Source organism: Mustelus asterias, chromosome 15 (genome assembly GCF_964213995.1).
Source record: "Mustelus asterias chromosome 15, sMusAst1.hap1.1, whole genome shotgun sequence".
Lineage (NCBI taxonomy): Eukaryota > Metazoa > Chordata > Chondrichthyes > Carcharhiniformes > Triakidae > Mustelus > Mustelus asterias.
Window position 1 is genome coordinate 9,257,011 of NC_135815.1, and position 12,551 is coordinate 9,269,561.

Consider the following 12,551-nt stretch of genomic DNA (forward strand, 5'->3'; position numbering starts at 1 on the left):
TCTATTACTCTATTTGGCCCATTGAGCCAACTCTGTGATTCAGAAAGTTTGTCTGATTTGATTGTGGCCTTAATTCCACCTTCCTGTCTTCGCCCATAACCCTCAGTTCCCCTGTTTAACTTAGCCTTGAATATAGTTAAGCATGGTACCTTCACTTTCCCATTCACCCATTTTCCCTGCATCTCTTCCCTTTCTTTCTATGGGGTCCAGAGGAGGTTCACAAGAATGACCCCAGGAATGAAGGGTTTGTCATATGAGGAGCGGTTGAGGAGTCTGGGTCTATACTCGATGGAATTTAGAGGGATGAGGGGGGATCTAATTGAAACTTACAGAATACTGAGAGGCCTAGATAGAGTGGACGTGGAGAGGATGTTTCCACTAGTGGGAGAGACTAGAACTCGAGGGCACGACCTCAGAGTGAAGGGACGCTCCTTTAAAACTAAGATGAGAATTTCTTCAACCAGAGGGTGGTGAATCTGTGGAATTCATTGCCACACAGGGCTGTGGAGGCCAGGTCATTGAGTGTCTTTAAGACAGATAGATAGGTTCTTGATCAATAACGGGATCAAGGGTCATGGGGAGAAGGCAGGAGAATGGGGATGAGAAGCATATCAGCCATGATTGAATGGCGGAGCAGACTCGATGGGCCAAATGGCCTAATTCTGCTCCTATATCTTATGGTCTTTCTCACTTTCGCATTCGCTCTCTCACTCTGGTTTGCTCACTCTCTTCTCTTTCTTGCTCACTTTCTTTCTCAGCTGCGTTCTCTCTCTCTCTCTATCTCTCTCACTCTCTTTCTTATTCACTCTGGTGCACACTCTTGCTCCCTCTTGTGCAGAAACTGAAGCTGCAGATTAGATCAATTTAACTGGATCATTGAGTTGTGTCCAGTTGAGAGTAATTTATCCAATCGAAGATTGACTGTAACAGGAGACACAGTAAGGTTTGTAGATGGGAGTGCGATGTTAGAAAGGGACATAAACTAAGCAACTGGGAAAAACTATGGCAGCAAGTCTCATGAAAAAGTGTGAAGCCTTCCATTTTGGCTATGAGACACAAATTAGACTATTTCCCCAATGGTGAGAAACCTGGAGCTGTAGTGGACCAAAGAACCTTACATGTCCTAATACACACATCACTAAAAGTTAGTGCACAGGTACCAAAGGTCACTGGAAAGCTTAACGGAACATTGCCTTGATTTGCTGGTGCTTTATTTGGAAAAGAGCCTTGGCAAAGTCTAACCCGGAGGTGCTGTGTTCAGTTTTGTGTTCCGCATGGGCAAGATGTCTGGGGTGGCACGGTAGCACAGTGGTTAGCACTGCTGCCTCACAGCGCCAGGGACCTGGGTTCAAGTCCGGCCTCAGGTCACTGTCTGTGTGGAGTTGCACATTCTCCCCGTGTCTGCGTGGATTTCCTCTGCGTGCTCCGGTTTCCTCCCACAGTCCAAAGATGTGCTGATTAGGTGCATTGGCCGTGCTAAATTCTCCCTCAGTGTACCCGAACAGGCGCCGGAATGTGGCGACTAGGCGATTTTCACAGTAACTTTATTGCAGTGTTAGTGTAAGCCTACTTGTGACTAATAAATAAACTTTATATATTGGCTTTGAAAAGACTTTTCAGATTTGCCAAAATGGGCTGTGCTGAAAGGGTTAAATTATAAGGATGGGTACGTAAATGTTCTTCATGCTCTCTGAGGTTTAAAAGGTTGAAGCAATCTAATCAAAGGACATAAAATGTTGAAAGGATTTGACAAGGTAGATGCAGAGAGACTTTCCTCTGGGGAAACCCTGAGCAAGGGGACATGTAGTTTAAAATTAGAATTCAGCTGTTTGGGGAGAATTCAGCATGTACTCTTTCACACAAGTTGTAGTACACCAGAGCTTTCTTCTCCCAAAAGATTGTGCATCAAGACGAAGATTGATAGATTTTTTTTGTTAGATCAGGGTACAGAGCCACAGTGGATAAATAAGCTTGAACAACTGGCTAGGCACGATTTGATGGAGTGCCAGGACAAGCTTCTGGGGTCGAATGGCCTCCTCCTGTTCCTCCTGTCACTGTTTAATAAGTTTGGTGTCACTTTCTTTGGCTGCAGCTATGGCGTGTTGCTTTGGGAGTTACTGACTGGAGAAGTCCCTTATCGTGGGATTGACGGCCTTGCAGTCGCTTATGGAGTAGCCGTCAACAAATTAACGCTCCCTATTCCGTCTACGTGTCCTGAACCGTTCACCAAACTCATGGAAGGTAAGGAAGAGGTTTTGGAAAGCAAACTTTTTAAAAGGACAGACCTTGTTTTTAGCTAACATTTCATCCTGTGAATTATTTAAACTCAGTCACTTTGATTCGTGAGTGAAGGCCGGCTGTATAGTTTTTCTCCATACTGTGTATTTTACCTGAGGAATTCACATCCACGTTACGTAAAATATTAGTATGTATTTGAAGCATTCGCGTAGCAAGCTGATTTGAATGCAGTGTTGTGTCACTGCAGAAGGTGAGAAGGAGCAGAGCTCAGTAGATTCACCTTGACTGAAGGGTTGGGTCAGCTGTGTGGTCGCCCTGGTATTGTGTAACTCAGTGTAGGCCCTAAATAAGCCAATCTGCTCTGCTACCGGCTTTAAGTCAACTTATTAAGTCTTAGAAATCTTAGAATCTTAGAAATCCTACATGCAGAAAGAGGCCATTCGGCCCATCGAGTCTGCACCAACCACAATCCCACCCAGGCTCTACCCCCATATCCCTACATATTTACACCCTAATCCCTCTAACCTACGCATCCCAGGACACTAAGGGCAATTTTAGCTTGGCCAACCAACCTAACCCGCACATCTTTGGACTGTGGGAGGAAACCGGAGCACCCGGAGGAAACCCACGCAGACACGAGGAGAATGTGCAAACTCCACACAGACAGTGACCCAAGCCGGGAATCGAACCCAGGTCCCTGGAGCTGTGAAGCAGCAGTGCTAACCACTGTGCTACCGTGCCGCCCCTAAGTTTGGTGAACGGTTCAGGACACGTAGATGGAATAGAGAGGGTTAATTTGTTGACGGCTACTCCATAAGCGACTGCAAGGCCGTAAATCCCACGATAAGGGACTTCTCCAGTCAGTAACTCCCAAAGCAACACGCCATAGCTGCAGCCAATGTCAAAAGCTGCATTTTAAAGTAACAAGTCTACAGTGTCATTTTCATGTTGTGTCTTCCTTAACTGTAGAAACCTTTCTGTATGAGCAGTGGCAGTAGTTTACCCTCTTATCTCCAGCACGGTGGCCCAGTGGTTAGCACTACTGCCTCACAGTACCAGGAACCCAGGTTCAATTCTGGCCTCGGGTCACAATCTGTTTGCACATTCTCCTCGTGTCTGCGTGGGTTTCCTCCGGGTGCTCCGGTTTCCTCCCACATTCCAAAGATGTGTAGGTTGGGTTGATTGGCCGTGTGTCGCAGGATGAATTTGTGAGGTTACGGGAATAGGGCCTGGATGGGATTGTGGTCGGTGTAGACTTGATGGGCCGAATGGTCTCCTTCTGTGCTGTATGGATTCTATGATTGTTTTCTTCTTGACAGGACATGATAGGGTAGATACCGGGAGAATATTTCCATTTGACCAGAAGACACAGTTTAAGAATAGGAAGATTATTGTTTAAGATGGAGATGAGGTGTCTGAGAAAGGAGCAGCGCTCTGAAAGCTCGTGGTTCCAAATAAACCTGTTGGGACTTTAACCTGGTGTTGTGAGACTTCTTACGGATATTTTCAGTAGAAAAGGGGAGAAAATTTAGGGTCAGAAACCAGTAAGTTAAAGTTTTTGTGTTAATAATCCTGTTGAAACTTTCAGAATGTTGGGACCAGGATCCTCACGTCCGTCCAAATTTCGCTACCATTTTGGAGCAGCTCACTGCTATCGAGGCAACAGTCATAACTGATTTACCCCAAGAGTCCTTTCACTCCATGCAAGATGATTGGAAAATGGAAATACAGCAAATGTTTAATGAATTGAGGACAAAGGAAAAAGTGAGTCTGTCTTTTTTTTTACAACTTTGAATGTAGTGTTAAAATTGTGTAACTCCAGATGGTAAATCATTAGGCAGAACTGGAACAGGTACTTTAATAGAATCATAGAATCCCTACAGTCCAGAAGGAGGCCATTCGGCCCATCAAGTCTGCACCGACCACAATTCCACCCAGGCCCTATTCCCATAATCTCATGTATTTGCCCTGCTACTCCCCGACACTAAGATTCAATTTAGCATGGCCAATCAACCTAACCCGCACATCTTTGGACTGTGGGAAGAAACCCACACAGACACGGGGAGAACGTGCAAACTCCATATGGACAGTGACCCGAGGCCGGAACTGAACCCGGGTCCCTGGCGCTGTGAGGGCAGCAGTGCTCACCACTGTGCCACCGTGCTGCCCCTTTGATTGACGTTCCAGAGTAACTGCTGAGAGAAACTGATTGTAGTGCCCGAGATACTGTTCTTAAGATGAGTGTCTGAGGCACTTTCTGCCTGTTCCATTGAGATGGATATTATGGACATTCCGAGACACCCCCGTTTAAGAAGAGCAAGTGGCTTTCCTGGTGTCCTGACCAACGCTTGTTCCACAACCAGCACCAGCAAAAAAAAACTAACCGTTTAGTCATCTCTTGTCGTAAATATGTGAAGCTTAATTTTTATTTTTTAAAAATTCACTGAAGCTCAGTTGTATTTGCTGTCAGAGTACATGAACTATCCTACTTATAGTTGTGATGTGTTGGAACAGTGTGTCTAGGATCACTAATGAAGTTTTGATCATTTAGGATGGCACGGTGGCACAGTGGTTAGCACCGCTGCCTCTCAGCACCAGGGACCTGGATTTGATTCCCGGCTGGGGTCACTGTCTGTGCGGAATCTGCACGTTCTAGAATCGTAGAAACCCTACAGCACAGAAAGAGGCCATTCGGCCCATCGAGTCTGCACCGGCCACAATCCCACCCAGGCCCTACCCCCATATCCCTACATATTTACCCACTAATCCCTCTAACATATGCATCTCAGGACACTAAGGGCAAATTTAGCATGGCCAATCAACCTAACCCGCACATCTTTGGACTGTGGGAGGAAACCCACGCAGACACGAGGAGAATGTGCAAACTCCACACAGACAGTGACCCAAGCTGGGAATCGAACCCAGGTCCCTGGAGCTGTGAAGCAGCAGTGCTAACCACTGTGCTACCATGCCGCCCATGTCTGCTCCGGTTTCCTCCCACAGTCCGAAAGATGCGTTGGTTAGGTGCATTGGCCGTGCTAAATTCTCCCTCAGTGTACCCGAGTGTGGCGACAAGGGCATTTTCACAGTAACTTCATTGCAGTGTTAATGTAAGCCTACTTGTGACACTAATAAATAAACTTTTTTAAAAAACTTCATGTAAAGTAGGAAGAAATCTATATCTGGTTATAGTGTGGACTGTATAATCTGAAAGCCATTGCTAGGACGTAACCTGTAATGTTAAAATGGTGCCCTCTAATAGCATGAGAAATAAATAACAATTTGAGGGCTTATGTCCTAAAAACCCTGATGCTTGGAATCCTGTTCATCTTATTTTGAAGGCGATGGTTCACGACACCCAATTCAAAAATAAACAGGGTGGTTACAAAATTCCTATCCTCCCTTGCTGGGGCCTGTCTTTGAAGACCAGGTTGTAATTTGGAGATGGGGAACAAGAGAGGATTCAGCAGAAGTCCCAAATACAAACGTGGCAGGACTCTGCAACTCAATGCTTCACAGTCGCTTCACTGCAGAGTAATTCCTAGTGCAAAGCGATGTAAGGCGGTATAATTTGACTTAGTTTTAAAGTTTATTTATTAGTGTTACAAGTAGGCTTACATCAACATTGCAATGAAGTTACTAGTCGCCACACTCTGGTGCCTGTTCGGGTACACTAAGGGAGAATTTAGCACGGCCAATGCCCCTAACCAGCATGTCTTCCGGACTGTGGGAGGAAACTGGAGCACCCGGAGGAAACCCACGCAGACACGGGGAGAACGTGCAGACTCCGCACAGACAGTGACCTGAGCCGGGAATCAAACCCAGGTCCCTGGTGCTGTGAGGCAGCAGTGCTAACCACTGTGCCACCGTGCCTCCCTATAGCGCCAAATAAATTTGACAACATTATTTTCGCTGTCCGTCCTGTATCATTGTCACTCGAGTCATTGCTGAGGTCTGAAATGACCGTCACCCACATGACATGCTGTGAAATTTAGTCCAGATTTTTTGGGTAACTTTCCAAGTGTGTGGTTAATTTTAATGAGGTCAACGTTTGAGATTGACTGAATCTAATTTCACAATGACTGAGATGTTTGGAAAATCTGAAGTCACTGATTTGATTAAAGTGCAGTTGTACGAAGATAAACGGTGGGATTTCCCCCCCTCCCCCCCCCACCCCCGGCTGGCAGCGGGCAGCTCTTCCAGTCCCATCGCTACCAATGGGATTTACAATTGAATCCAGCCCACGCTGCCGGGAAACCTGCAGCGGGGGGGAATGCGCCATCAGCTGACCCGAAAGATCACACCGGAGGGAAAATCTCACCCATAGTCTTCACTCGGTTCTCCTGAACTCTGTAATACTCACCACCAGATTTAGGACCTAGATCGCTTGATGCTATGAACTCATTAAAGCCACCAGCAGCAAATCTGTAACTATTTGCTTCACTTTCATCTTAGTTTTGTTATATTTCAAAATTGTCTTGTCTGGAGGAAGTATAATGCGAAATCAAATGGTGACTAAAGGTCTTGTCACTGGTGGGACAAATTTGGAGAAATGAATTAGGAGTATTGTAAACGAAATGTGTTAGTACAATTTCTTGTTTATTAATATTAAGTAAGTCCAGTGACTTAACTTGTAAATGTTGCAAACACTTGGGCTATTGTTACATTTGCGAGTTATGGATTCTGTCCTCCCTGTGCCCTGACAATGTCTCAGATTCAAATCCGCACCTTAATATAAATCCCTTTATGGACTCAACTCTATCTCTGAAAGTTCTTCCAGGGTTCTTAGCATCCGCTCATGAAATCTTGCTCCTCCAACTCTGATCTCTCGTTCATCTCTGCCTAACTATTTTCACAGTAAGAAGTCTGACAACACCAGGTTAAAGTCCAACAGGTTTATTTGGTAGCAAATACCATAAGCTTTCGGAGCGCTGGTCCATCGGATTTCCACTCCATCTGACGAAGGAGCAGCGCTCCGAAAGCTTATGGTATTTGCTACCAAATAAACCTGTTGGACTTTAACCTGGTGTTGTCAGACTTATTACTGTGTTCACCCCAGTCCAACGCCGGCATCTCCACATCATAACTATTTTCACCCCATGTTGAAAGTGCCTTAAGCTCCACATATTCTGAAATGCCATCCCCACTTCTTCACTATCCTCTTCTAGAATCCGATTCCCTACAGTGCAGAAGGAGGTCATTTGGCCCACCGAGTCTGCATCGACCACAATCCCACCCAGGCCCTATCCCTGTAAACCCATGTATTTATGCTGCTAATCCCACTAGGGGGCAATTTAGCATGTCCAATCCATCTAACCTGCACATCTTTGGACAGTGGGAGGAAACCGGAGCACCCGGAGGAAACCCATGCAGATGTGGGGAGAACATGCAAACTCCACACAGACAGTTACCCGAGGCCAGAATCGAACCAGGGTCCCTGGCGCTGTGAGGCAGCAGTGCTAACCACTGTGCCGCCCCTCTCTTGAGACCCAACATAAAAAGCATCTGTAACCAAACTTATAATAATTCTTCCTAATATCTGCTTTGGCTGGGCATCTGTTTTATTATGTGAAGCACCTTCGGGTGTTGATTTAAGTTAAAGACATCGAATTAGCATGGATTTATGGAATAGAATAGAAACTGAAAATGATGACATTTGAGCTGTTGTACATAGTGCAAATTAGAAATGCAACCGCATCTTACAAATTGAGAAGTGGGATTGAGGATTTTAATGATCATTCTCACTGACTGTTTTGTTGAGATCTGGTTGCAACCAATGCCAGCCCTGGAGGTCTGTTCCCTTTAGCTTTGTCCTCTTGTGCTTCCTAGGAGTTGCGATCACGAGAGGAGGAGCTGACGAGAGCGGAGCTGCAGCAGAAGTCCCACGAGGAGCTGTTGAAGCGTCGAGAGCAGCAGCTGGCTGAACGGGAGATTGATGTGCTGGAGCGTGAGCTGAACATTCTCATCTTTCAGCTGAATCAAGAGAAACCAAAAGTGAAGAAAAGAAAAGGCAAGTTCAGGAAAAACCGGCTAAAGCTAAAAGATGGAAACCGAATCAGTTTACCTTCAGGTATGGAGTCTGGGTAAGATGTCTGGGTGTACAAACAGGGAATACTCACCTCATGCTAGGCTGAAGTTTCAGACTGATGCAAGGGTATATTAAGAAACATACTCAAATAAAAAAATTGAGGTCCAATTTCTGGTCTGTGCAGAGTTGCATCTCACTATGGGTGGAATGTGTTTGATCCTGATCACAATCTAGTGATCCCCACTGGAAAGTACAATTGTTTGGCTGTTGGGTGAGGACAGTATGTGATACCCCAGCACCCAAAGTAACCTGCTATCACTCTCTCGACTTCTGCCTTACTAGCCCCTTTCCAGTCCTTTTAGCCTTCCATTTGCTTTTGGTCCTCTCACCGTCTGTCCTGGTAGCAATGTTAGTTTTCCTCAACTTGAGTCTCTTGATTTGCTTAGAATCCCTACAGTGCAGTAGGAGGCTATTTGGCCCGTTGAGTCTGCACCGACCACAATCCCACCTAGACCCTATCTCCATAACCCCATGCATTTACCCTAGCTAGTCCTCCTGACACTAAGGGACAATTTACCATGGCCAATCCACCTAACCTGCACATCTTTGGACTGTGGGAGGAAACCAGAGCACCCGGAGGAAACCCACGCAGGCACGGGGAGAACATGCAAACTCCACACAGATAGTGACCCAAGCGGAAATCGAACCTGGGTCCCTGATGATGTGAAGCAACAGTGCTAACCACTGTGCTGCCCCTTATATAGGTACTCATATAGAATATACAGTAAATAGGCCATTCGGCCCAACCAGTCCTGGTCGGTGTATATGCTCCATTTGAGCCTCCTCCCATTTCTCCTTAACTAACTCTGCCATTGTAATCTTTTATTCCCTTCTCCATTATATGCTTGCCTAGCTTCCCCTGAAATGTACTGATGCTATTTGCCTTGTGGTAGCGAATTTCACATTCTCACCACTCTGGGGTAAAGAAATTTCTTCCGAATTCCCTGTTGGATTTCTTGGTGACTATCATATAAGGATGGTCTCTAGTTATGATCTTCTCCATAAGAGGAAACATTCTCACTTTAACCACTCAATCAAAACCTTTCATCGTTTTAAAGACCTCTATTGGGTTCACCCTTCAGCTGCCTTTTTCAAAAGAAAAAGTGATCCAGTCTCAATCCTTTCCTGATTATGCATTGCCACACATTTCAGGTATTTCCCCATAAATCTTCTCTGCACCCTTTCCAGTGCCTCTACCCTGTTACAACGTGTCGTGCTAGAACTGCACATAGTACTCTCTATACATACGATAAACGCAAAGTACTACGGATGCTGAAATCTGAGACAAAAATAGAAAAGTGCTGGAAAATCTCAGCAGGTCTGACAGCATCTGTGGAGAGAGAATAGAGCCAATGTTTCGAGTCTAGATGACCCTTTGTCGGAGCTCTGACGAAGGGTCATCTAGACTCGAAACGTTGGCTCCACTCGCTTTGTACATATGGTTTAACCAAAGTTCAATACAAGTTTAGCATTACTTCCCTACTATTCAGTTCAATTCAATTCCTTTAGAAATTAAGCTTAATAATTTCATTAATCACATCCACAGCATTTCCTTATCAATCTGTTATTTCTTTGAAGGGTTTGAGAAGATTGATCAAACATCTCCTACATTGATTGATCCTGTCATCAAATTGCTGTTCCAGTTCCTGATTCATTTCATCTTTGTAATACTGTGAATCGGACTTCTAACTGTGATGGACCACGTTGAGTGTGCATTGTGACATTTCAATTATTTTAAATTGGTAGATTTTCAGCACAAGATCACTGTCCAAGCCTCTCCAACTCTAGACAAGCGGAAAAGCTTGAATGGCAGCAGCTATAGTCCACCAAGCAGCCCCACCATCATCCCACGGCTGAGAGCTATACAGCGTAAGTGCGTTGCTTTTTCCATGATTCAGTCCCGTGCTTGGCGATGGCTTTGTAGTGCTTACCAATTAAAGAACAGTGATTGAAATCTGATTCTTTATTTGGTTATTTAGCCTTCAGGTGGAATTTTCCTGCATTTGTGTGGCAGGATTTTTTTTTTGTCAATGGGATGTGGATGTCACTGGCGTGACCAGTATTTATCGCCCATTCCTAATTGTCCTTGTGGAAGTCCATGTGATTTAGGTACACCCACAGTGTCCAAATAACTTTTAGAGAATGTGTGCCTTTGTAGAATATTTTGTGCAGTTTCTTATTCTTGCTTTTTGTGTCTTGTTGTAGGCCTAGGAAAAAAGTTCCACCCATTCCCCTAAAATAGTGCAGTTAACTCATTTACAATTTTAGTACCATTTAGTGATGGACCTTCATTTTTTTCAGTGCCAGTTTAATTTTATTGAATATTTTCGCCTGCTTTTCTTTCACCACAAGTCCAACTTTGACTTGAACAAGTTCTGGTTGGTCTCTGGTTGGCAAATCCTGTTGGAATCCTTTTGAAAGCAGCTTCTGGTTTTGGCATCAACAGGTTTGAACTTTTCTCACAACTTAACAATTTTCATTGGCTGTTTATGCTGTCATCTCATTTTCAACCGTGCATGGCCTTACCAAAACTGATTCATATTGGAAGAATATTTGAATCTAAAACCAAATATTGTTGCAATATAGTATCTTTACTGCGTTCTTGCAAGTCGTTGACAGATGCAGTGTTTCTAAGTGGTAGACATAGAAATAAACACATTCATTCTGTGGGACATGGGTGTCGCTGGCTGGCCAGCATTTATTGCCCATGCCTCGTTGTCCGAGGGCAGTCGAGAGTCAACCACATTGCTGTGGCTCTGGAATCACATGTAGGTCAGACCAGGTAAGGACGGCAGATTTCCTTCCCTAAAGGACATTAGTGAACCAGATGGGGTTTTTCTGACAATCGTTTAATGGTCACCTGTAGATTCTTAATTCCAGATATTTTTTATTGAGTTCAAATTCCACCATCTGCGTGGTGGGATTCGAAACCGGGTCCCCAGAACATTAGCTGAGTTTCTGAATTAATAGTCTAGTGATAATACCACTAGGCCATCGCCTCCCTCACTTTGTCTTTCCTCCGACGAGGGAACGAGTTATCTTAGATCTGGTAATGTGTAACGAGGTAAGTAGAATTAAGGATGTTCTTGTGAAGGACCCTCTTGGGTCAAGTGATCACAATATGGTCGAATTTCTGATACAAATGGAAGAGGAGAAAGTAGGGTCCCATACCAGTGTCCTCTGTTTGAACAGAGGAAAGTACGATAGGATGAGGGCTGAATTGGCTACGGTGGACTGGGAGAGCAGACTGGTAGGTAGGACAGCTGAGGAACAGTGGAGGATTTTTAAGGAGATCCTTTTCAGTACTCAGCAACAATATATTCGGGTGATAAGGAAGGACTGTAAGAAAAGGGATAACCAGCCGTGGATAACGAAGGAAATTAAGGAGAGTATTAAATTAAAGACCGATGCGTACAGAGTGGCCAAAAATAGTGGAGAATCGGAAGATTGAGAAAACTTTAAGAAACAACAAAGAACGACTAAGAAAGCGATAAAGAAAGGAAAGATAGGTTATGAAGCTCAGCTAGTTCTAAATATAAAAAATGATAGTAAATGCTTTTACAAATATATAAAAAGGAATAGAGTGGCAAGAGTGAATGTTGGACCCTTGGAGGACGAGAGGGGGGATTTAATAGTGGGAAGTGAGGAAATGGCTGAAACTTTAAATAAGTTTTTTGTGTCGGTCTTCACGGTGGAAGACCAAATAGTTTACCGAATATTAACGATAGAGGGTTGGTAGGAGGAGAGGTACTCAATACAATTAATGTTACCAGGGAGGCAGTGCTTGGTAGACTAACGGGACTGAAGGTGGACAAGTCCCCAGGCCCGGATGGAATGCATCCCAGGGTACTGAAAGAAATGTCAGAGGTAATAGCGGATGCGTTAGTGGTTATTTATCAAAATTCATTGGATTCTGGGGTAGTACCGGCGGATTGGCTGCTTTGTCCTGGATGGTGTCAAGCTCCTTGAGTGTTGTTGGACCTGCACTCATCCAGGCAAGTGGAGAATATTATGTACCACGAGGATTCTTATACCTTTTATAGTCACCATTACTGAGGCTAGCTTTATATTCCTGATTTAGTAACTGAATTTCAATTCCACCAGCTGCCATGGTGGGTTTTGAACCCATGATCCCTGAGCATTAGTCTGAGGCTCTGAATTGCTAGTCCGGTGACATTGCTATTAGACCTCCATCTCCCCAGTGCTGTATTGTTTCCACTCCGAG

The 12,551-nt window shown here is 44.6% G+C and overlaps 1 protein-coding gene across 2 annotated transcripts in view; it reads left to right on the plus strand.

Moving 5' to 3' along the window:
* map3k21 (mitogen-activated protein kinase kinase kinase 21) overlaps positions 1 to 12,551 on the plus strand; it is a 93,316-nt gene that overhangs the window by 70,422 nt on the left and 10,343 nt on the right. For both annotated transcript variants that reach the window (XM_078229464.1, XM_078229465.1), the window contains exons 3-6: positions 2,093 to 2,241; positions 3,827 to 4,002; positions 8,068 to 8,308; positions 10,073 to 10,195. In XM_078229464.1, the coding sequence (XP_078085590.1) occupies positions 2,093 to 2,241; positions 3,827 to 4,002; positions 8,068 to 8,308; positions 10,073 to 10,195 (689 nt within the window). The remainder of the gene's footprint in view (positions 1 to 2,092; positions 2,242 to 3,826; positions 4,003 to 8,067; positions 8,309 to 10,072; positions 10,196 to 12,551) is intronic.